General features: G+C 60.3%; 7 protein-coding genes across 7 annotated transcripts; 3 read left to right on the top strand and 4 right to left on the bottom strand.

Moving 5' to 3' along the window:
* Nucleotides 1-1,131: 1,131 nt before the first annotated feature.
* On the top strand, nucleotides 1,132-2,655 carry BXZ73DRAFT_104912 (ribonuclease H-like domain-containing protein; the record flags this gene model as incomplete). Its single annotated transcript, XM_048016070.1, has 6 exons — nucleotides 1,132-1,562; nucleotides 1,625-1,679; nucleotides 1,735-1,813; nucleotides 1,865-1,998; nucleotides 2,048-2,530; nucleotides 2,587-2,655. The coding sequence occupies 6 exons, from the start codon at nucleotides 1,132-1,134 to the stop codon at nucleotides 2,653-2,655; spliced, it is 1,251 nt and encodes a 416-aa protein (XP_047874187.1).
* Nucleotides 2,656-2,923: 268 nt separating this feature from the next.
* BXZ73DRAFT_52506 (subtilisin-like protein) lies at nucleotides 2,924-5,156 on the bottom strand (the record flags this gene model as incomplete). Its single annotated transcript, XM_048020823.1, has 8 exons — nucleotides 2,924-2,980; nucleotides 3,041-3,076; nucleotides 3,273-3,705; nucleotides 3,768-3,896; nucleotides 3,954-4,153; nucleotides 4,203-4,536; nucleotides 4,585-4,850; nucleotides 4,902-5,156. The coding sequence occupies 8 exons, from the start codon at nucleotides 5,154-5,156 to the stop codon at nucleotides 2,924-2,926; spliced, it is 1,710 nt and encodes a 569-aa protein (XP_047874188.1).
* Nucleotides 5,157-6,543: 1,387 nt separating this feature from the next.
* Nucleotides 6,544-7,711, top strand: BXZ73DRAFT_80314 (Phosphoenolpyruvate/pyruvate domain-containing protein; the record flags this gene model as incomplete). Its single annotated transcript, XM_048023255.1, has 5 exons — nucleotides 6,544-6,876; nucleotides 6,997-7,219; nucleotides 7,326-7,519; nucleotides 7,541-7,600; nucleotides 7,661-7,711. The coding sequence occupies 5 exons, from the start codon at nucleotides 6,544-6,546 to the stop codon at nucleotides 7,709-7,711; spliced, it is 861 nt and encodes a 286-aa protein (XP_047874189.1).
* Nucleotides 7,712-8,232: 521 nt separating this feature from the next.
* On the bottom strand, nucleotides 8,233-9,898 carry BXZ73DRAFT_104915 (uncharacterized protein; the record flags this gene model as incomplete). Its single annotated transcript, XM_048016071.1, has 6 exons — nucleotides 8,233-8,282; nucleotides 8,335-8,591; nucleotides 8,648-8,707; nucleotides 8,773-9,218; nucleotides 9,275-9,626; nucleotides 9,864-9,898. 6 exons carry the CDS (start codon nucleotides 9,896-9,898, stop codon nucleotides 8,233-8,235), a joined length of 1,200 nt encoding a protein of 399 aa, XP_047874190.1.
* A 645-nt stretch (nucleotides 9,899-10,543) lies between these two features.
* Nucleotides 10,544-13,175, top strand: BXZ73DRAFT_80316 (cytochrome P450; the record flags this gene model as incomplete). Its single annotated transcript, XM_048023256.1, has 7 exons — nucleotides 10,544-10,595; nucleotides 10,904-11,130; nucleotides 11,182-11,412; nucleotides 11,835-12,086; nucleotides 12,140-12,380; nucleotides 12,436-12,946; nucleotides 13,007-13,175. The coding sequence occupies 7 exons, from the start codon at nucleotides 10,544-10,546 to the stop codon at nucleotides 13,173-13,175; spliced, it is 1,683 nt and encodes a 560-aa protein (XP_047874191.1).
* Nucleotides 13,176-13,926: 751 nt separating this feature from the next.
* BXZ73DRAFT_52563 (uncharacterized protein) lies at nucleotides 13,927-14,918 on the bottom strand (the record flags this gene model as incomplete). The annotated part of the gene is made up of 4 exons (XM_048020834.1): nucleotides 13,927-14,126; nucleotides 14,183-14,448; nucleotides 14,591-14,687; nucleotides 14,786-14,918. 4 exons carry the CDS (start codon nucleotides 14,916-14,918, stop codon nucleotides 13,927-13,929), a joined length of 696 nt encoding a protein of 231 aa, XP_047874192.1.
* Nucleotides 14,919-18,405: 3,487 nt separating this feature from the next.
* Nucleotides 18,406-21,091, bottom strand: BXZ73DRAFT_80318 (beta-glucan synthesis-associated; the record flags this gene model as incomplete). The annotated part of the gene is made up of 11 exons (XM_048023257.1): nucleotides 18,406-18,423; nucleotides 18,475-18,545; nucleotides 18,601-18,762; nucleotides 18,814-18,841; nucleotides 18,896-19,124; nucleotides 19,179-19,190; nucleotides 19,249-19,479; nucleotides 19,543-19,680; nucleotides 19,737-19,766; nucleotides 19,861-20,247; nucleotides 20,304-21,091. 11 exons carry the CDS (start codon nucleotides 21,089-21,091, stop codon nucleotides 18,406-18,408), a joined length of 2,094 nt encoding a protein of 697 aa, XP_047874193.1.
* Between the last annotated feature and the right edge of the window lie 835 nt (nucleotides 21,092-21,926).

The following is a 21,926-nucleotide window of genomic DNA, read 5'->3' on the forward strand; positions in this document are numbered from 1 at the left end:
GATCGCTTTCAACGCCAATCTTCCATCGTCTAACGTCAACGGCCTTATCTCAAGACCTCTTCCCAGTCGCATTGGTAGAGCTTCAAGCTGCAGAGGTCATAGCTTGTCGAATCATTGGATATCGAGGAGGATGGGGCCCGGGAGCAGAACATTCCTTATTGGGAGTTCACTGGCAGCTGGGCCGAACTAGGCTCGGCGTCGCTTGACAGGCAAGGTCGTGCACGACTTGCACCCGACCACTGCCGGCAGCGCCCCAAGTTCCAACGTGTTTGCAGGACTGTATTTGCGCTAGGAAGCCAGAGTTGGTGGAGTGGCTGCGCGGTGACTCGGTGAGGCCGTATACTTATATCCTCGAGGCTCACGCGCACCGCGTTCTCTGCCGCGCGCACCATTCGCGCGCTCACGAACCAACCGTATAGCTCAATGCAGACTTCTCATGCACCCCGCGCGCGCCATGGATCACCCTTGGAGGAGCGCATGATCGTCTACTATCATCAACATATCATCGACTGCAGCTTTTTGTCTAAACTACTAGTGCCTGTAGTAGATCCATCATATCCTGTATGCGGCCACGGAATGTGATCAAATGTCATATCAAAGCCGAATGAATATCAGCTGCTACCGTTCTACTGCCATCATTTGTCGCGCGGACAATAGACGACCTGTCCCGATATGGCAGTGTCGCGTGCTATCGGGCGCTACCGTGGAAAACACCTTTTGCTGATGGAGCGCCTTCCAGGTAAGAGCGCGCCCAGGTCCTTCGCCTTTTTCTGCACTCTCCCCTTCCGGACGCACTAGTCGTCGCGTCTGGTGTAATTACCCCTGTCTTTCGAGTCGCGACGGTTGGAGTGCTGCCCCATCTAGGCGACGACATACGACTACCCTCCGTTTCCCGCTTTCCCGTCGAGGCAGAAGACCGAACGAACTGGTCATGTCCATGTTCCGCAGCGCTCGCAGGAGCGGCAGCACGAGTGAGCGCAAGGCATCGCGGGGATGCTACGCAGTCGCCATAGGTCGCAAACCTGGCATATATGCAGAGTGGTGAGTAGTTTATGCCCTCTCGTGCACAGACCCTCGCGTTCGAACCCGACATCCGCGAGGTCTGACTGCGAAGCCCAGGTCCTGAACTTCATGGGAGGCAAATACAGGAAGTTTCTCGAGCTCAAGGATGCCGAGGCCTGGCTCCGAAAGAACAACCCATCTGCTCCTCTCACCCTCCGACAAGTGGCCTCCGACTCTATATCCTCTCACCTCGCCGCTGCCCCAGCACCGTCCATGCCGTCGAATGCGCCCACGACCCCATACTCGACAGGCTTCCCTAGCATCTCAGCAAGTGTCTCTCATTCTCGGGTCAACGAACATGCCAGGCCTACCGCAATTGTTCACGCTCCAGTTGTTGTTGCACCCACTCGTGCACCTCCAAGCATCTCTGCTCCCCCTGCCATAACCTGTTCGGCCGACCCTCAGCCTTTGGTGATCTACACGGATGGATCGAGCAGAGGGAACGGGACGGCCGGGTCGAGGGCGGGTGTAGGTGTCTGGTGGGGAGACCAAGATCCACGGTGGGCTTCTCCGTTACCCTTGCTCGCGCGAACTTGGCTGTAACAGGCGTGTTTCTGCACAGCAACCTTGCTGAGCGGTGTCCCGGGCCTCAAACGAACAACTCCGCGGAGCTGAATGTGCGTACATTCGCCCCTCGCACCAGTTGCTGACGTTGAGCGCATGTGCACGTAGGCGATCATCCGTGCTCTTGAGACTGCGCCAAATGACCGACCGCTGATCATCAAGTCAGACTCGGACTACAGTATCAAAAGTGTGTACTTTGCTCGGAGCTAAGTGTAGCTGGAGCTCAGCCTCTCGGCAGGTCTCACTGTCTACCTCGCAAACTGGAAGAACAATGGGTGGAGAACCGCGGGCGGCCAGCCCGTGAAGAATTCGAACCTCATCAAGTACGCCGACCTCTTGATCACCGAAAGACGTTGCGTGTACCAGCAATCCGTGCGTATCCCTTTCCGCACAACACGAACTTATCATCAAACCCTTGCAGATCGAGCTGTTCAAAGTTGCTGGACACTCAGGTGAAAAGGGCAACGAAGGCGCGGATGCGCTCGCGAACGCCGGGGCCGTGAAGCCTGAAGTACCAGACCGCGACTGGGAAGGCCTGACCAGACGCACCACTGAGCGCATGCACGCCGCTTTGCAACACAACTCGACGATGACAACTCGCAGCGCTCCCGCGACATCGTCGGTGCCGCCTGAACGAGCCGCTCCTGCCACCCCCACCTCATCCAGGACTGCAAGTGCTCCAACCGTATCTGCGTCGACGAGCGAGACGACGTTCGGCACGTCGTCGTCTTCACGGTTATCCTGCCTCAGGGCGGCCATCGAAGCGTCTCTCGCCGCTCCGCCAGCCCCTCGGCCTCCCAATCGCATCAGCGAACCAACACGTGCTGCCCCGCATGTTGAAGTTGAGGAGGAACCGAGAATCCATGGGAGACCGGACGCCGTCATTTTGCAGAAAGAGCTCGAGGTACGTTTCCGTCCACCGTTTCTGGTGTGTGCACGCCCGCTCACGTCCATGCACAGTGGTACGCTGACTGTCTGCTATCAGACGATGAACTCCTTCTCGAAGCACAGGAGCAAGGGGTTATGTGAACTACTCGTTACTTTTTTAGTCACCTGGAGTGATATGGTTACGTTGGATTGGTGCGTTCTCATGGAAAGCAGGAAGTTCTCGCGGATGTACTTGTATCACCCAACCCAATCAATGTACGGATGTTTTGCAGACGGCATGGCTCCAGCTTCCAGCCCAGCGTGGTACGGAAAGCAGTCAGTTCAGACACCGGAATCGTCAACAGTCCACATGTCCAATTTCAAGCTGCTAATGTCCATACAAATCCTCAAGCCCGTAGATGTCCGCCATTCACAAGCCCAACACGGCAAGCAACTTATTGAAATCTGGAGAACCCAGCCCAGTGACCTGAGAATGAGCGCAACCCGTCAGCGGTCGAACACACGCGCAGCCAAACGAGGGACTCACCGGATCCCAGCCCACTACCGCGTCAAACCCTTGGGGCTCAATTTCACCCGGCTCGGCGTCGTCCGACTTTCCTTTGCTCGACTTTCCCTTGCCCGACTTTCCCTTGCCCGACTTTCCTTTGTCCGCCTTTCCTTTGTCCGACTCATCGTCGTCCGAGTCGCTGTCGTCCGAGTCACTGTCGACGACTCGCTGTCGGACTCACTGTCAGACGAATCCCCGCCGTCCGGATCACCACCGTCCGGATCGGAGTCGTCCGAGCACTGGATCGAGCTGTTGCCCGCGACGACGTCCTGAACGCCCCCCGCGCCTCGCCGTACAGCCACGGGTTCAAGAACCCGAGCGGCGGCCGCCCCGCGCTCGCCAGCCGGTCGTTCAGCAGCGCGACGACGCTGGCGACGACCGGGGTGGACGCGCTGGTTCCCTGGACCGCGAAGAGCCCGGCGGCCTCGATCAGGTAGAAGTCCGCCTTCGCCGCGATGTCGGGGAACCCGCGCCCGCTCGCGTTGAACCGGCCCGCGTTCGGGTTCGGGGAGGCGAGGTAGGCGGACACCGCGGCGTCTTGGTAGGCGGGGCGGGGGTAGTAGTTCGAGAAGCCGCCGCCGGAGCCGACCCAGGCGTCTTCGGGTGCCGCGGCGCCGTTCTGGGTGCCGCCGACGGAGGTCACGCTGACGAAGGGACGGTATCATTCAGTAAAGCGGAGAGGAGGGAGGAGAGGAGAGAGACGGACTATGGGCAGTTGGACGGGAAAGTGGGTGCAAAGGCGTCGGTGTCGGAACAGCCGACCCCACTGTCGCCGGACGCGTACACGATAGAGACTCCGCGCGCGCCGAGTTGCGCATACACTTGACAGAGTTTGCTGCATGAGGTCGTCTCAGCATCCCCCTTCAATGAGACACTCAGCAAGAATACGCACTCGGTGAGTTCTGGCGTAAGGGAGCTCTCTTGCATCCCATAGCTGGTGGAGAGGACTTGCGGGGGATGATCGAGACTGAGTAAATAATTGGCCTCGTCGAGGAAGCCCTCCAGAGGACCATCCTGGTAGTCGAAACCAATAAAGTAATACACGACAGGAACCCCGGTGGCGAGGCCCACAGTGTACTGGATATCGAGTTCCTGGAGATTTCTGAGCGCAGTGTAGATGGCTATGAACAGCAAAACTTACCCCCTCAGAAGCGGACGGCCCCGTTTGGGTGTTTTCTCCGCCGTCGATACCGACCGACGTGAAGTTGGTGTTGGGATCCATGTCTGGGCGGAATTGCACAAGAAATTCATTGAGGTACTCGTAGTGCGCGCTGTTCCCGTAGAAACCGGTGACACCCAGGAAGAGGTCTTTGTTCACGGCAGGCGTCAGTGGGATGTTGTAGAGGGCCTGCAGACACGAGGGGAAGTTGTCGTCATCGCATGAAGGAGTGAACTGGCGGGGGACAGGGGTGTGGAAGGTTCGGCGACGTGCCGCTGACTTGACGGAAGGGTCGATGGTTTTGGCGATAGGGAAACTACGGGGTATGAGCGCGACGTTATAACACAGCCAGGTAATCGCTTACACGACAGTGGGGTGGATGAGATCAACGTGGCCCCGCAACTCGTCCGGGAGAGAGTACGACATCGTCCGCACGGCTTGCTTTCCCGTCGCTTCGTTTGTGAATACCGTGAAATCGGCGTTAAGCAGCTGGTTTGCCTTGCTAACCGGGATATCCACGCTGACCCAGTCGCCAGTGGGGGAGATAGACGTCGCAGCGAGACCACTCGCAGTCAGCCACGCGTTAACAGCTTCCGTAGTCTCATTCTTTGGCGCGACGAAGGCTTCAACCTGATTAAAGGCGCTTAATGTGGTTTCCATACTTTACAATGAAGGACTGACCTGCGCCTTGGTCAAATGCTCTCCATACTGTGGGCTTGCGGGATCGCTGACGGCGTAAAGGGCGTCGACCAAGCTGCTCGAGTCGGCTTGCGCGAGCGCGAAGCGCAGCTTGAGGGTTGTGTCCGAGTGGGCAGGTCCTAGAGCAGCGAAGCCCACGGGTGTGGAGTCGCGCTTCTCGTGGGCAACAGGTCTTGAAGGAGCCGCAAGAGTGACGCCGACGAGAGTGAGCGCGAGGAGAAGCTTGAAAACGGACATGATGGGCGACGGTGGGTCTCCTGGCTCGCGAGGGACGACGGTCGAAGGCTGAAGTAGCGCAGCGGGCGACTAGGCGGCTCGGGCATACTATCCCGCTTGTGCACGGGAGATCTGGCGAATTTCATACAGTCGAAAAACCCCATGGCAGCGGGCTGAACTTCCCGGCCAGATGTCTTGGCCTACGGTCAGAACGAGGAGTGAGTGCTACATAGAAGCATCCCAGGACTTACAATGGCGACGGTGGCTACAACAGCCTCGAGCATGGGGAGGAAATCGCATCGCATTGAGTCCCGGTTGTAGAGATTAGCAGAGACTGCCAGAGAGTGATGGACGAAGTGTTGTCGATAGCGCGTTCGCGTGCCCGGGCAGCCAGGAACCCGGCGCGGGTATGCTCGAATCGCGCGCTTCAGCGGGTGCTTGAGTGGTCGCATATTATGCATTATGCATCGGCGGCGGCGGGGTGGCGCCGCGCCGCCTTGGATTTTTGAAGTTTCCTACTTTCCTCTCTGACAATTCGTCACCTACAACGCCTGACATCGCGCTGACTGCATGTGTCGTGATCTTCTCCATTCATCTCTGAGGCCGATGAGCTGGGAATGCCTGCGTGGGAGGAGACAAAGTCGTACCCAAAAGGCAAGCAACAGCCCGAAGACCACATCACCGGCGATCATTTCCGCATCACTGGCGCTCGAGTACGCGAACGTGCTAAGTACATCCTGGTGATGGCGAGGGCAAGTTGAGAATTGAGCATCACTATTGAGCAGACCTAGAACTAGTCTCGGTTCCAACGGTTAGAATGGTGTCGGGAGACCCTCAGAAGGTAGGGAACGAACATAGTAGTATCTGCCCCGGGTTAGCAATTTGTCGACGACGAAAATGTCTGTCCAAGGACGACGGCAAGTGGTGACTCAAGACGCAGGAGCTTTTCGGCCCGCGCAGGGGTCCGACAAGAGCTCAACATCCTAGAGTTCTGTGGGCAACTTGCATTGATAGCGAGAAGGGGGATTCTTTGAATGGCGGATGCCAGGAGGTTTGAGATGGGGTTCGCATATCGGATGTTGATGGAAGTGTGCCGGAGGCGAGCGCCGCTACGGTGAAGCTCTCGAGCGCTGCTCGCACGTGCACTCGCTCCTTGTCGTCTTCCTATCCTCCGCGACAACGCTTGCGTCGTTCATGCTGAAATCCGACCTCTCAATCAGAACTGCAGTCCGCGAACCTCTAAGCCTCAACGCGACGGGCGCATGACGCACCCGCGTGACCCAGTCTTAGCTCGCCTTCTCAGAGCGGACTGACTCTCTCAGAGCCAGCCACGACCACGTTCCCAGGTGCGTCCTCTCCCCCTCTCCCTCTCCCTCCCCCACCTCCTTCCCCCGTCCTCCAAACCGCGATGGCCTCCAAGCTCGCCCACCCGCTCCTGCACGCCCTCCGCGCCGGCGGCCCCGCGTTCGGCGCGTGGCTCACCCTCCCCGGCGCGCTCTCCGCGCGCACCGCCGCCGCCGCGTCCCCGCACCTCGCCTGGCTCGTCGTCGACTGCGAGCACGGCATGACCGCGCTCCACCCCGGCGCGGGCGAGAGCATCGCCGCCGTCGCCGCGCTCGGGCCCCGCGCGCCGAGCACGATCGTGCGCATCCCCGCGACGGGCGCGTGCGCGGACGGCTCCGCGGGGTGGCAGATCAAGTACGCGCTCGACCAGGGCGCGCGCGGGGTGCTCGTGCCCATGGTGCGTTTTAGCTTCCCATCCACGTTCGTGCGAACGAGGCCGCGGACGGAGCGTGCGGGGGGCGGAGGGAGCGCGAGACCGTCTGCGGGGTGCTGAGTGCTGAGTGCTTACCGCCTGCAGGTCTCCACCGGGGCGCAGGCCAAGTCCGTCGTCGCTGCCGCCCGCTTCCCCCCACAGGGCGTGCGCGGATTCGGGAGCCCGTTCACGCAGCACGCGTGGGGCGCGGACGTCACGCCGGGCGAGTACCTCGCGCACGCGAACGACGCCGTCCTCGTCCTCGTCCAGATCGAGACGCGCGACGGGGTCGCGAACCTCGACGAGATCCTCGCCGTCGACGGCCTCGGTGCGTGCTCTATTTCATTCCCTTCCCTCCTTCCCTCCAGCCGCCTTTCCCCGTCGAATCTGGAGTGGAAAGGAAGGGTAATGCAAGCGCTGACTCGCGTTCGCAGACGGCGTCTTCATCGGCCCGTACGACCTCTCGCTCGCGCTCGGCCTCCCGCCGCCCTCGCCCGACCCGCACCCCGAGGCGGAGACGGTGATCCAGACGATCCTCGCCAAGGCGCACGCCGCGGGCAAGAAGTGGTCCGTCCCCCTCCGCCTCTCCTTCCGGTCCCTCCCGCGCCCAAACCCTGTTACTAACTGTGTATGTGTGTGGCGTGCCCAGCGCGATCTACTGCACCGGGGCACGCAGGCCGCGAAGCGCGCCAAGGAGGGCTTCGACATGGTGCGTGGGCCCCGCTTTGGCCCGCGCGACGTCCCCGGAGCTGACCGACCGTGCGTGCAGGTGAACGTCACCTCGGACAGCGGCGCGATGTCCGACGGGATCGCCAGGTAGTTTGCGGACGCCGTGGGCGAGTCTTCCGAGGGTGCAAAGGGTTTTAGCTACTGAGCTCCTCGCCGAAACACGGGAAGGCCTGAGCCTCGAGCTGAGACGAGAGCGCACTAGGCCGAAGGGTGCACAGAGACGGAGGGAAGACGTGTACGCATAATCATACTAGCAGTGCAAACAATCATGTATAACTACAATGCTGCCGCGCCAGTAGAGCTGTCGCGCTTCCGAGTCGTCCCGAGTCGTCAAAGGACATTAATAGAGCCAAAGGCCTGAAAACGGTCATCTAGGGCACACGGGGGTCCGCGTGGTGTATCGAAGTCTAGTCTGTATCGAAGGGTAACTCATAGAGAGGAATCACATCCTAGCGGTGATTATATAGGCATTAAAACCCGCCAGGTCTATTCTATGCATGGTCCTTCATCCGGAACCGTATGAAAGTCTATAGGATGGGCGTGGAAAAGGAGCCTGTGCGTCATCGTGAGCACAAGACGAAATCTAGCAAGCAAACACACCACCCACTGACCTCAATCGTACTGGTTGAACGCACGCATCCGCGCCACGGTTGCGGCTCCAGCTTCTGCGGTCATCCGCTCCACCCGCCGCGTCACCCGCCCGGTTTCGTGCACCGAGAACGAAGCACGCTCCGATCCAGGGCTCCCTCTGACGGGTGAGGTCGATGGTGATGAATTGGAGCGAGGGCGCGCTCTCGGCGACTGCTTGTGCGATGGCATGGAAGTCGACGGTTCGTATGGCTTCGGGGGGCGCAGGAGGCCGCTCGCCTTCGGCCTTCCACCAGAGACGTAGGAGTACGGCGGGGGTGACGGAGAGCGACAGACCGCGAAGGTTGAGGAACGGCACGAGAGCGAGCGCAGACGACACGGACCTACACGCACAGTGCCATCAGACTGGCAGGCCCGCGCAACGGGAAGACAGACGTACCCTCGCCATTCTGCGCTCTCCTTGAGACCTTCGCACCGATCTCCCGTCAACTCCAAGAACCTGAGCCTCGCGGCGGCCGGCTCCAGGATGCTTCCGAGCTCTTCGGGAGAGCACCGGTTGCTCACAGGAGGGAGAGTACGACGGGCTGAGCATGTCCGAGGAACTCTCGGGCCGGGTATAGGTGGTCGAACCCGTCCATGACCGGCTCCCTGACGACGACACGCTTGACGGGGCACTGGAGCGGCATGACTGCGAAGCCCGTGTCGACGCGCTCGAGAGTGTTCTGCCAGGGCCCCAGGGCGTCGCTGTTCGCGTCGGGCTGGAAGAACGCCCAGTTGGGGGCACACGACCCGTTGACGCCGAGGAAGATAAGCTCGCGGACGTTCGGGAACGCTTTGGCGAGGACAGGGAGCGGGGCGATGTCCCCGCCGAGGACGAGGGTCTCGATGGAGGGGCTGCTGCCCTGCGCGAAGTCGGGGTCGGCGGTGAAGAGCGCGTCCGAGCCCCAGAGCGTGAGCCGCTGCAGGCTGTGCGCGCGCGCGAGCACGGCGGAGAGAAGGGAGACGGCGGACTGGTCGATGGCGTAGCCGCCGTCCTTGCGGCGGACGCGCACGCATCACGCATCACCTCGAGAGTGCGGAGATCATCGAGGCGAGCGGTGGGGGCGCCATGCCATGCGGGAGCGGGGCCGAGGAGGAAGTTGCAGAATGCGGTGAGCTGGGTGACGGCGCTGTTGCCCGGCTTGTGGTATAGTCCACCGATGGTGACGTCTGCGAGGAAACGGGGAAGTGCGAGGCGGTAGGCAGAGCGAGAGGCCAGCGCAAGTTGAGCGGCGTCGTTCGCATCGACTAGAGGGAGGATGGACGAGAGGATGTCGTAGTTGAGGGAAGGAGGTTGGTCGTCATTGCGACACGTACGGAGGGGTGGGAGACAGGTCTTGCTCGTCCGAGAGCGAGTGAGGATGGGGGTGGGGGAGTACCTGCGGGGTAAGGGACGAAGATTGCGGGTGTCGAGTCGGCACGACTTTTTCTGTGGTTGGCAAAACAGAGCACGCTGGGCTATCGTGCCCGGCGATTCCGTCGCTTTCCGGAGTCGGTCGCGACTCAGATCTCCGCGTTCCGGCCAGCGGCGGCGCAGATTACGGATGGCGGCACGTGCTTGGCGTCTGGGTCCTCCCCCCGCAAACAGCCCTCCTCCCGGAAACCTTCTACCGCACGCCTTCTCGGTAGTCTGGACCTCGCCTGGGCTCATATACTCCACTCTGCGTCTTCTGGCCGCTGTGGAAACGGATGGAAGCGCATTAGGATGAGAGTGCAGTTATCTGCTGAGAAGGCGACGCTCATCAGGCCGGGCAACATGAGGATGATAGCTCACACGAACCCGACAAGGCCCCAGCCTTCCCCCGACGGGGCATGCGTCCGAGCCTATCAGATCGGAGTCGTTGCCGGTGAGGGGGACGTCGAGGGAAAGGGGAGGACGGGATGGCGTCCATCAGGCAACGCGTCAAAATCGGGGTCGCCCGGGAGGAGTGCCGTTACGGAAAGCTCGAGGAAGGCACATGAACCCATCGTGGTGAAGCTTAAAGCCGAGGGAGAGCAGCGGAGAGAACGGAAACGCGGAAGTGTTGGTGGTGGTGGGTGGAAGCAGGGGGCTCGCGCGAGGGCGGTGGGACTATAAAGGGGCGTTGGCCGTGAAGGGAACTGAGCCGGGGGTGGAGAGCACGGGCAGGTGGACGAGCAGGTGATGATGCCCTCCCAGCGGTCGTCTACTCAGAACCAGCCCGGGTCAGCGGGCACCTTCCCCGCCCACGCCCATATGTTCTCGAACCCTCCTATCATCGACCTTCCAGAGTCCGAGGCGCAGTGAATTCCTGCCTCCATTAGTTCTGTGCGGATGATGGCACTGGCAGATTGGCAGTGGTCGCTGCGCCGGGCCGCTGCGCTCCGCAGTAAACCTGGGCCACTTTCCCGAGAGCCCGGCTTGCAGTAGTCACTCAATCACGCTGCTCGCTAAGTGACCGACGTCGGTATAAACCATCCGCCTTGCCGAACTGAAGACGCATCCTCGGCCCCCTCACCACAGGTACCTGTCTCAAGAAGGTACAGCCACGGCCACGTACACACTCAGTTGCTATACATCTAGATATCTTCTCACCTTCCTCTCCTCCGAAGTCCATCCACATCCATCCTCGTTTCCTTTCGCTCTTTACCTAAACACCCAGACATGTACCTCACACTACTTCTTGCCCTCACCAAGCTATTTGGTCTCGCCGCTCTCGCTATCGTCGGCTGGTGTCTTGGAAACTCGTTCCCATCATCTACCGCGAATTCAACTCCCCGCTCAAACACATTCCCGGTCCCGCGAACGAGAGCTGGTTCCGCGGAAACGGTCGTGCCATCGACCAAGAGGACCATGCTGTCCCCCAGGAGCGCTGGGTCAAGGAGGCCAACTCCAAGACCATCACCTACAAGGCTTTCCTCGGCGTACGTGGCCAGGGGATTTCCCGTGAGAACCGCAGTTGACAATGTCAACAGGTCGGCCGCCTGTGGACGATGGACCTCCGCGCCGTGAACCACGTCCTGACGCACTCCAACGTCTACCAAAAGCCGGTCCAGCAAAGAGGGGCTCTTATCCAGATCATCGGCAACGGCGTGCTCGCCACTGAGGGCGAAACGCACCGGAAGCAGCGACGCATCATGAACCCCGCCTTCGGCCCAGCCCAGATCCGGGAGCTCACCGGGATCTTTGTCGACAAGTCAAACGAGGTTCGTGTGCCCGCAATGTCCCAGCAGGTTTGATACTGGCCCGTGACACGATAGGCAAAATCGGATGAGCCATAGACCATGACCGTGCTAGGTTTCCTGCCGCGGTCTCGGTCTCTGCGCAAGTCTGTGCTGGTTTGTTGTGTGGTTCGCCATACAAAACCGTGCTGAAGCGTGGCGTGGTCCATGCTATCTTCATAGCGCAAAGGGATAGTGCAAAGACGGCGATCCTATATACTCGGGTCATATGTCGAGAGAGGGCCCGCCCACAACAGCTGAGCATTTAGCGCCTGCGGGTCGCGGCTTGTTCTCTTTCCACCATCTCCTCCCAGCTCACCAGAAGACCAGGTGGTCCCATACCTGCACAGAACATGACCTCCCTCATGCGACAGAACGTCTTTGCTGACACGTACGGTTTTCTTTAGCTCCGCGACGTCTGGGCACGCGAAATCGACGCTGCCGATGGCCAGTCCGCGCGACTCGACGTCCTCAGCTGGCTCAGCCGGATGACACTCGACGTGATCGGCCTCGCGGGCTTCAACTACAAGTTCGACTCCCTCAACCCCCGCGACGGCGAGCCGAACGAGCTCAGCAAAGCATTCAGCACCATTTTCAGCCCGAGTGGTGTCACCATGCTCCAGATCCTTCGCTTCATCTTCCCCGTCCTCAGGCACTTCGTGCGTCTCCCCCGCGCCGTCTCATCGTCTCCCGCGCGCTAACCGCATCCCAGCCCGACGCCCGCATGAGGGAGGCGAACAACGCGCAGGCGGTCATGCGCCGGATCGGGCTCGAGCTCATCGCAGAGAAGAAGGCCGCGATCCGGCGCGAGACCGCGGAGGGCAAGGCGGAGAAGGACGGCGTCGCGCGCAGCGACGTGCGCGGGCGCGACCTCCTCACCCTCCTCCTCAAGGCGAACATGGCGACCGACATCCCCGACAGCCAGCGGCTCACCGACGACGAGGTCGTCGACCGTACGTGTCCCGTCCTCCTCATCCCTCTTGCGCTCACACGGCCCCGCTCGCACAGAGGTCCCCACGTTCCTCGTCGCGGGCCACGAGACCACGAGCACGTCCACGACCTGGGCGCTCTTCGCGCTCGCGCTCGCACCCGCGATCCAGGACAAGCTCCGCGCGGAGCTCCTCGCCGTGCCGACGGACACCCCGAGCATGGACGAGCTCGCGGCGCTGCCGTACCTGGACATGGTCGTGCGCGAGACGCTGCGCGTGCACGCGCCCGTGCCGACGATCTTCCGCGAGGCGCAGGAGGACGACGTGATCCCGCTCGCGGAGCCGTTCGTCGACCGCGCGGGCGTCGCGCGGACGAGCGTGCGCGTGACGAAGGGCACGCCCGTCGTCGTGCCCGTGCTCGCGATCAACCGGAGCACGGAGCTGTGGGGCGCGGACGCGTTCGCGTTCCGCCCGGAGCGGTGGGCGAGCGTGCCCGAGGGCGTGTCCGGCGTCCCGGGCGTGTGGGCGCACATCATGTCGTTCATCGGGGGTCCGCGCGCGTGCATCGGCTACCGGTTCTCGCTCATCGAGTGCGTATATATGTCTCGCGGCGCGCGGAAGCTGGGCTGACGGGTGTTCTGCGACGACAGGATGAAGGCGCTGCTCTTCGCGCTCATCCGCGCGTTCGAGTTCGAGCTGGCGGTGCCAGCCGAGAGTATTCAGAAGAAGTCCGCGATCGTCCAGCGGCCGATCATCCAGGGCGAGCCCGAGAAGGGCAGCCAGATGCCAATGATCATCCGTCGCGTGAAGCGCGTTTAGACGAGCAGGCTCTCGGGGTTTTGCAGTGGTAACTCTGCTCCAGATATTGCATACGGACTTTTCGTTTTATCTGTGTATGCTACGCTGATGATTTACTCGATGGATTTCCGTCGGCTCCGACGTCGTGACGGGCTCCGTCGCCGCTCAGCCCTGTTTCCTCGCCGGCGGCCGCTGGATTGAAGCGCGCACTCCGTTGTCTCTATACCAGCAGACGAATTCCGTCAGACGTCCACTAGTGACTGCGCGACGCTGAGGAGCTAGTCTTACTCGGCGGGTTTCCTGATGACCTGCCGCACCGTAGTGATGCCAACACATGGGTTCCGAGATGCACTCGGTCCATGTACCAAAGCGTGGTGCAACCAAACGGAATGCGGGGGAGACCAGCCCGCCCGCATCGTCCGGTCACGAACTTGCGCCCCCGGCCGAGCCTCAAGGTCCCGTAGCGAAGCAGAGGAGGCGGATGCGTTCGAAATTTCCCCAGACGGAGGTGTGGGGCTTGTGCTGCTCTTTATTTGTACAAACCACCAACCGCCACCCTCGTCCACCGCGGCTCCTGAGCCCGGCGAACGCGAGCGACGGCCGTCTCACGTCCAATAAGTTACATAACTCGACCCGAAGGAGGCAAGGGGGAATTACGCCGCCAATGCCGTCCAAGCTCGATCCTTCTTCAAACGGAGGGAGCGTCGAAAAAAGAAAACCCCAGCCTGCCCTCTCTCTCTCCTCGCCCTTTCTCTTCCCCTCCTCTCTGCACCTAGACGCGGCTCGCGGGGTACTCGCCGTACGTGGTCGTGGGCGGGGCGTAGGCGTTGGGCGTCTGGGAGAAGGCGTACGCGGGCTGGGCGACGACGGTGACGTTCGCGGCGGTCTGCTTCTCCGCCGCGCTCGCGAGCAGCTCCGCGTCCTTCTCCTCGGTGAGCTGCGACACGTACCAGAACGCGATGAAGCAGCCGTCTGCCCAACGTGCGCGTCAGCTCTCGAACCCGAGAAAAAAAAGAGAGACGACGCACAGATCTCGATGAGCCAGAAGATGACGTAGACGACGATGGCGACCGTGCGGCCGACCTTGAAGCCCTCGTCGCACACGAAGTGGTTCACGTCCGTCTTCCCGCCCTGCGCGTCCGCCTCGCACTTGGCGACCTGCTCCGCGCCCGCGGCGTGGAAGAGCTGGTAGATGACGTAGATCCCGCCGACGACGTTCGCGACGGTCACGAACGTGATCACGCTCGCGTACAGCGACACCAGCCCGCGGATGCGCCCGATCGAGCCGATCAGCCTGGGCGCGACGACGTCAGTCAGAGGCGGTTCCCAACGTGCGGTCCCATCCCATCCCGTCGTGCGGGCGGGGCACGGGCGCTCGGGCGCCGCGCCGCGCCCACGGGACAGCCGCGTGGGGGAAGAGGACGAGGAGGACTCACCCCATGAGACCGGTGAACGCGAAGAGCGTCATCGTGACCGCCACGATCCAGAGCGCGATCAGCTCGTCGTGCGATACGTCGGGGAGCTTGCCGGCCACTGCAATCGCGCGTCCGTCAGCCGCGTTTCCGGACCGCATCACGTCGCGCATCCGCGCCGAGGCGCCACAGGAAGAAAAAGCGGAAACAGATACTCACTGACTTGTTGGATCGAGAGGAACGCGGCGATGGCGGCGAACCCACCGAGCCCGAGCCCGAGCAGCGCCTCGCAGAAGACGCCGAACCGGACGGGCAGGCAGCAGCAGAACTTGCGGGAGCGAACGTAAGGCATCTTGAAAGTGCTTGTTTGGTTGTTTTGGGAAGAGGAAGTGTGTTTTGGCTGAAGAGCGACGAAGAAGAACAGTCCGACCGAGGCGAACGAAAGACGAAAGAAAACGCCTCGAGGGTGAAAAGGCCAAAAGAAGGGCCGGGCGAAGAGAACGAGAACGGGGAAAAGACGAAGACGAAGACGGAATGGGTCGTGGAACGTGAGTGGTCGGAGGCGCAGCCCTTGGGGGTCCTCGCCTGCGATTTGACCGCCCTATATACCTCCCCAGGCTCAGGCTGGCGCGCGTCGCGAAGGGATATCGAAATGGTTTGATGCGGCCGTGTACCCGTGCTCACCGCCGGGCGCGGATTCGCGCCTGTTGCCGGCTGATCTCCACATCTCCGTCCGTTTGATCCGTCGGACTCAGAGTTCAGCTACGCAACTCAGAACATATGTATGCCGAGCGGCGACAACTGCAAAGAATGCCTGAGCCAAAACGCTGGAAACAAAATGCAGTGAGCAGGGGACGATTCATGCACTGACCTGTGGCCTGGAAGCAGTGCAGATCACTCCCTCCTGTTTGATCATTGACGAAGAGCGCCCACGATGGCCGCCGACGACCACCCCGCGCGACGCTGATCTGCAGCGTTGTAGCGACACAGAAGACTGATGAGATCTTGAGATGCCGCAACAGGCCCGGTGCTGAGGTCATTCCTGTCCGGGGTGTGAGTCGGCCGGTCGTTCTATATGCAAGGAAGAGCGGCCAAGAGTGGAGGATGCAACGAGATAACGTACGTGGACATATGAACAAGTTTTTTGACATCCGAGAGCGAAGCACAACATCCGAGCGTTACCAGGTCATACTGGGCCAAGATACGGCCAGACTTTAGCAACCCAGGGCATTTTGATTGCGCGACTGAAGCAGGCGTATCGGCTGAGGATAAGTCGTGGCGGTGCAGGGTAAGTAGAATGTCCGGCTAGCTATCGAGATGGTGAACATAAACCGCTAGCCCTGGAGCGGTGATGGACTCGGGGCCGCGCACCGACTCCGGCCGCGCTGGCACATTGTGGCAGCGTCGGCGAGGGACTGTGCGCGATCGCAAGTTGTGCTCCCCAATGCGCCTTCGAAGAGTGAAGATTGGGTGGTGGAAAGTTTATAACTGACGGACAACGTCACGCACCATATCGGAAGTGCACGGCCTGCACTTTGCGCACCGCCTTGCCCTCCTCCCGCGCCGCCACCAGCCCGCCATCAAGCAGTTTGGCACCTCACGCGCACGTCCGTCCATAGGGAACGATCGCACCAGAGCAGTCGCGCCTCTACGTCCTCCCATCCCCCTTGTGAACTGTCGGGTCCGAGGTAGAACGCCCGTTTTTTTGGTCAGGGCAGACATCCCGTGCGTCGTCCACAGGACGGTCACGCCCATGTCGCTTCCTTGCTGGGCCTCGTTCTACTCACGGAGTGCGACAAGTGCACGCCGCGCGCTGCTCCGCGTCCGGGATGGCGGGGTCCGTGACCTGATTGTAAGTCCCGACCCGGTCCTCGAAACCGAAGAAGGCAGTGATGCCGTGTGCCATGCGCGTCGAACGAGATGGTGAGCGTTTAAATGGGGCATATGCGCACCGTAGAGCACCACCTGGTGGAGGATGAACAATACGCACTTGGGCGGCTCGATATTCAACATTCAATGTTTAGGCGCAGATGTGTTCGCGTTATGTGCATGCGGAATTGGTCTCATGGTGCCCCACGAGGTAGCATGGAAGCTCAGTTGGAGGACTCCATGACGAGTGAGTAGACCATGAGGCTAAGAGACGACATGGACAACATGTGGCGGGTAGTACGAGCTGGAGCCTGGAGTCGATGGCCCGGAATGAGAGACATCGTCGGGCCGAGTGGGAAAGTATTACGTAATCTTACTGCTCACCCCGGCAGCTGGGCCACCGAATGGTACTCTTCCGTCGGTCCCTGCGCCTTCGATCCAATGTGGGTCTGAGGTGGGTACCTTCATGCACAGGCATCATCGCGTGGGGTGTCCCGTCTTTGAACGGCATGTCCATTAAGTACCACTCGCGCACCGTCGTAGTATGCGGCGGCGTAGTGGTCAGAGCGGGGCGTACGTCGAACATTGGTGCTCAACCGCACCTTCATCTCCTTCTGCAACGTTCAACGTTCAAAGATTATCTACGCGAACACGATTACATCGTGTCCTCACTTCTTGCTCTCAACAGACGAATTTTACTCGACGACATCTCCGAACAACACCACATTTAAACGCTCCCATCCGGCCGCTGGGGTCGGCCTGCTCTGCTAATCAGAAGGGCGACGACGAGCTGGACGGCGGAGTCTCCCCGCGTAGTTGTATGTAAGCCCTGCTCTATGTGACGTTCAATATATATCAGGCTCCCGGACCCCGGTGATAACCTTCAACTACTCGCTATGAGTTGAGATGCCTTTCTCGATATCCTTAGAAGGTCGACCGTCATGGCCAAGTCATGGCTTCAGTACCAGGCCGTGCGTACGCCGCATACACAGGCATCTGAAGTATGCACCGACCGATACCCGGGTCAAGTAGACAGCTGCAAGGAAAACACTTCAAAAGGCAAGCATGACAAGAGGCGATGGGTGCGAGAGATTCGGGGTTTCAGGGCTGGCGATAACGACGGGCGTGCAGTAGGGAGAGAGCGGGCGACGGTATACTATGTGTGCTGCGCGGAGAAAAAACAAAACAAAAGACAGCGCGCGCAAGGGGAATCGCAGAGGGTACAATACAAACGTGTGAATTATTCGAGACTGCCGTGGGGACCAAAAGTGAATCGAGGAACGGGCAGTCAACCTACCGTCGACGCATCGATAGCTGGACACAAACGCGAACGTGAACGTAGCTCGGACGTCGTGGACGATGAACAAAAACCGCTCCTGAGGAAGGCTGCGAGAGTGAAAAGATCGAGTGCGAGTGCACGCCCGTATGTGTATGGGGGCGTATGTACCAAGAGGGTCCACAGTGGATGAACGGATTAGAGAGACCCAAACCGTGTGTAGCGTACTAGAGCGTGGGGTACGTAGGGATATATCGAGGTGCGATGTCAGCGAGAACGAACGTGAAGTGACGGATGATGACGAGGATGGTGGAGAGAGTGTCCCTGGGTGCCGAGCCCCTGCGATGTATAGGTACAGTAGAGCAAGATGTGGTGGGAGGGGAGGGGATCGGGAAGCTGTGGAACGGCTACTGTGGCGTGGATAGGCGGAGGTGAAGGGTGGGGCAGACCTTCGAGGAAGTGGGGGATGCGGATGAATGAGCAAGGCGAGGGGACGTCGCCCGTGCAGAGACGGTACAAGTAGCGTAGTGATAATCCCTCAGCTTGGGCGCGGGGGTAAAGGAGCGGCGATGTGTACAAATAGGACATGGGGTGCCAGTAGGCTCGTGACACAGGGCAGGATATTGTTACTGTTAGGTTATGACGCTGTCCAGACGATAGCACAGAGATCCAATCTTCCAAAGAGTCCGATCAACTAGCAACTGCCAGCGTACTGCAACGCATGACGTCAGGTCATGGCATGAAGATATGTCACAATACGTACTGCCGAGTTTTTGGGCCACGCGTACCCTGCACCTGCTGGTGATGGCTGCGCCCATGACAAGAGGTCCGCGTCTGCGAGAGTTGGCAGGTGAGTGTAGGCTCGGCATACGGGAAAGGCGGAACGCACTCGAGTACGCCTCCGGGTGTTTCTCGATGTAGTCCTTCGTTGGGTAATCTGGGGGGTCGCAACCTACGTTTGTCGACCCCGATCGTTGGTATACGCGCACGTAATCGATCTGCATGATGGCAGGGAACTCCATGGTGGTCAGGTCGATCGTTTGCCAGTTGCCTAAAATGGGGTTGAGCGCAATCGCCAAGCATGAATCAAGCGGACGCTTACTGGAAATACCCAAGTTCAGGACGATGGACTAGAAAGGATCGGTGAATACTGAGCCCGCATTCTGACACTCAATGACGCTTACCATCGGCTCCTCGGGAATAATGCGTTGCCCGACCTGAGTTATAGAATCGGCAGCCATTGCTGACGCTCCCACGCGAACGGTAGCCTTGCCGTCCACTTGCCAAGTGATGAATCCCTCGTCCCGTTGGGACGGGTTCGCCCAATACTCAAATCCGAGAGTCCTGAAGTTGGCACCGGAGCCTTGGAACATGTCGTCGGGTAGGTTGGATAGGCCAGACACGGCTTGTTGGCTAGTGTCTCAGGTCAGTAACGGGAGGTTCCGTGCAGCTCTCTGCGCGACTTACATGGCCGAACCCCTGAGACAAACGCATGATGAGCCACTAATCCATCCATAAGAAATTCACGTGTACGCACTTGTAGTCATTAGGACGTGTAACGCTCTCGTCGTAGACCCACCATGCGTCTTGAGTGTCGTTGATGTAGGTGTAGTCGTGGCTGAACGGCGCGAATTGAGCCGATTGAGACGCAACCTGACCAATAAGACTCGTCTTGTTTGCCTCGGCCTCGATAATGTCAATCTCCGGCACTCCACGACCCTTCGAGTTGGAAGGTCCAGGGTGATCCTCTCCTGGACATGTGCAGGAACTGTATGGTGCGCATGCAGGCTGAATGAATACACAGTAGACCATATGAACGAGAGGAACTCACGAGAGACGCTGGCCTGGGAGCCACGACAGTTCGTTGTTGTACTTTGTCCGCGAAGCCGCCGAGTTCAAAGCGGCGGCGGGGCCTGAACCGTCGGCAAACGTTTGGTTCGGGAACGTGCCAACGTCGCAAGAGTCGTATCTATACATAGCATTCGCATCACGAAGCTGAGGAAGCAAACGAACGAAAACACTCACGAGTACGGCCAGGTACCGTCCGTCGTCGCCCTGTAACCGGGTCGGCCGAGGTTGCCCATGGTCCACGCACCCGGCCACTAACCAGCCGTCAGCATTGTGCGGTCGGAGATGAGAGGAGACTCACGTAGCCCGGGTGCTGGAGGTCGGACCCGGAAGGGTCATCGCCACCTCGATGTATCCGCTCGTGAAACAGAACTTGTTCCAGCTCTGCAGCATGCCACTCCGGTAGGGAAGATTGTGGTTCAAGGAGGTGTCCGTCACTTGCTCCATGGTTATCTGGAGAGCGCCATTCTTTGTGATGACCTGCCTGGGGTCATACCACTCCTGGTCTGCCGTCGCACCGTACCAGATGTCCACTGCCTCCCAGTAAGGATCGTCTCCGGGGAAGAAGGTGCGCCCATCGAGGTTGAACTCATCGGAGAAGACGAGCTCGTACTGCTCTCCGTCGAACCCAGTCCGCGACTTCGCGTCCTCCGGGGTGTCGTCGTCTATGGGTTTAGGTATCTTGAAACTACAACGGCTCATCGTCACCTTGCCGTCCCTCATGGATCAACAGAAGACACTCACGACGGAACATCCGTTGCGGACTGTCCAGTTCCGTTGATCGCAGTGTTGGCAGTGATAGCCAGATTGCGCGCTTCGTTCTGGAAGAAGTCGAGCATCGGGTAGCAGATGAAGAGGGTCAAGAGGGCGAGGATAAGGATGATGATGACGGTAACGTTCAGAATGCCGCGAAGAGAGCAATATGAACGTTTGCCGCGCCCGTACTCAGGCTTGTGGAGGTCGTCGTCGTCGTCATCGGGAACATCCTTTTCCATGTCGGGGTCGTATGCGTAAGGAACGAAACCGCGCTGTGCGGGAGGACCTGTGGGGAACCTTGAATCCGAGGAAAGAGAGAAGACGGAGTCGCCCGAGGAGGAGACTACCGAGTCCCGATTGTAGAGGGGAGTCTTGGGAGGAAGGAGGGCCTCGGTGCCCGTGTCGTCGGAGGCAAGACGGTAAAGAACCATGGAGCCGCGGGTACCCGCACCGAAAGAGCCATACTGGCTAAGAGCCTGGACATCCTCCGACGCGATGCGATTGAAGTAGGTGCTCCCCCGAGAGACCGGACGGGAGCGTGTGCCGATGGGACTGTTGGGATTGAGGGGAGAGGAAGTGAATGCGGCGGAGATTGACCGTGCCTGGGCCTGGGCGCGGGGAAAGGCATGGTCCCTTGAGTTCGGGGAGAGGAGGGGGGAGTCGAAGGAGGGTGTGTGGGGACTTGTTGGGTGGACGGCGTCGTCTGGAGTTGTCGAGCGCGACTCGGAGGAGCGCGGGGTGTCGGGCGCCTCTGAGGACGGGAAGTGCTCGGACATGGCGGTGCCGGGAACAAGGAGGGAGGGCGAGCTCGACGGAGGGACGGCGTCGAGCGCGGGGGGCGGGTCGGCGGGGAGGATGAGGGTGGAGAGAAGAGCCTGACAGGGAGGAAGACGGGGAGCGGCAGGTGTCCTGGCCGGGGTCAGCTCGCCTCCCTCGGTACCAGTCTTGTCATAGCGCCAAGGCCATTTTCCTGGCCATTATAGCTAGACGCGCGCCGTGCCTCGATCCTCCCTCCTCCCACCAGCCAGCCGTGCGCCAGCCTCCGTCCTGCGCGGTCTCTGCTCGCTGATCTTGCTCTGGGAACCAACGGGAAGACGAGCAACACACCGCTCCCACCGTGCACTGTCACCCGCCAGTCGATGTGTCACCATCGCGCAAGCTCAGCGCCTCGGGACCGTGGCGGGCTGGGGGAGTCCGCGCGCACGGCCCAGCATCTGTCGCCATGCCTCGTGCGCCTTCTTTCGCAAGCCTAGGGCTGCGCCTGGCCTGCAGTCACTCAAGAATACTGCGATCCACACGGTACGCTTCCGCTTCCGCTTCCGCCTACAGCTTCCGCTGCTCACTTCGCCTATCAAACTATGCAGGTATTTTTTACCTACCGGAAATTCTGCGGTCCGATTGTAGCAGCGTACCAGTCCTATTGCGCCCATCCGCGTTGCGGCTCACCATTGCGGAGGAATCTTTGACCCATTTCTTACCGGGCTGACTTACCCATCAACGCCCCGGGCTTGATGAACCCAGCCGCTCTTTCGGCGGGCCCAAGCCGGCCCAAAAGCTTGACGCCAATGCTTACAGCGTACATGGATTGCTCTTTGGACTTGTGACGCAAAT

Source organism: Epithele typhae (genome assembly GCF_022376455.1).
Source record: "Epithele typhae strain CBS 203.58 chromosome Unknown BXZ73scaffold_58, whole genome shotgun sequence".
Classification (NCBI taxonomy): domain Eukaryota; kingdom Fungi; phylum Basidiomycota; class Agaricomycetes; order Polyporales; family Epitheliaceae; genus Epithele; species Epithele typhae.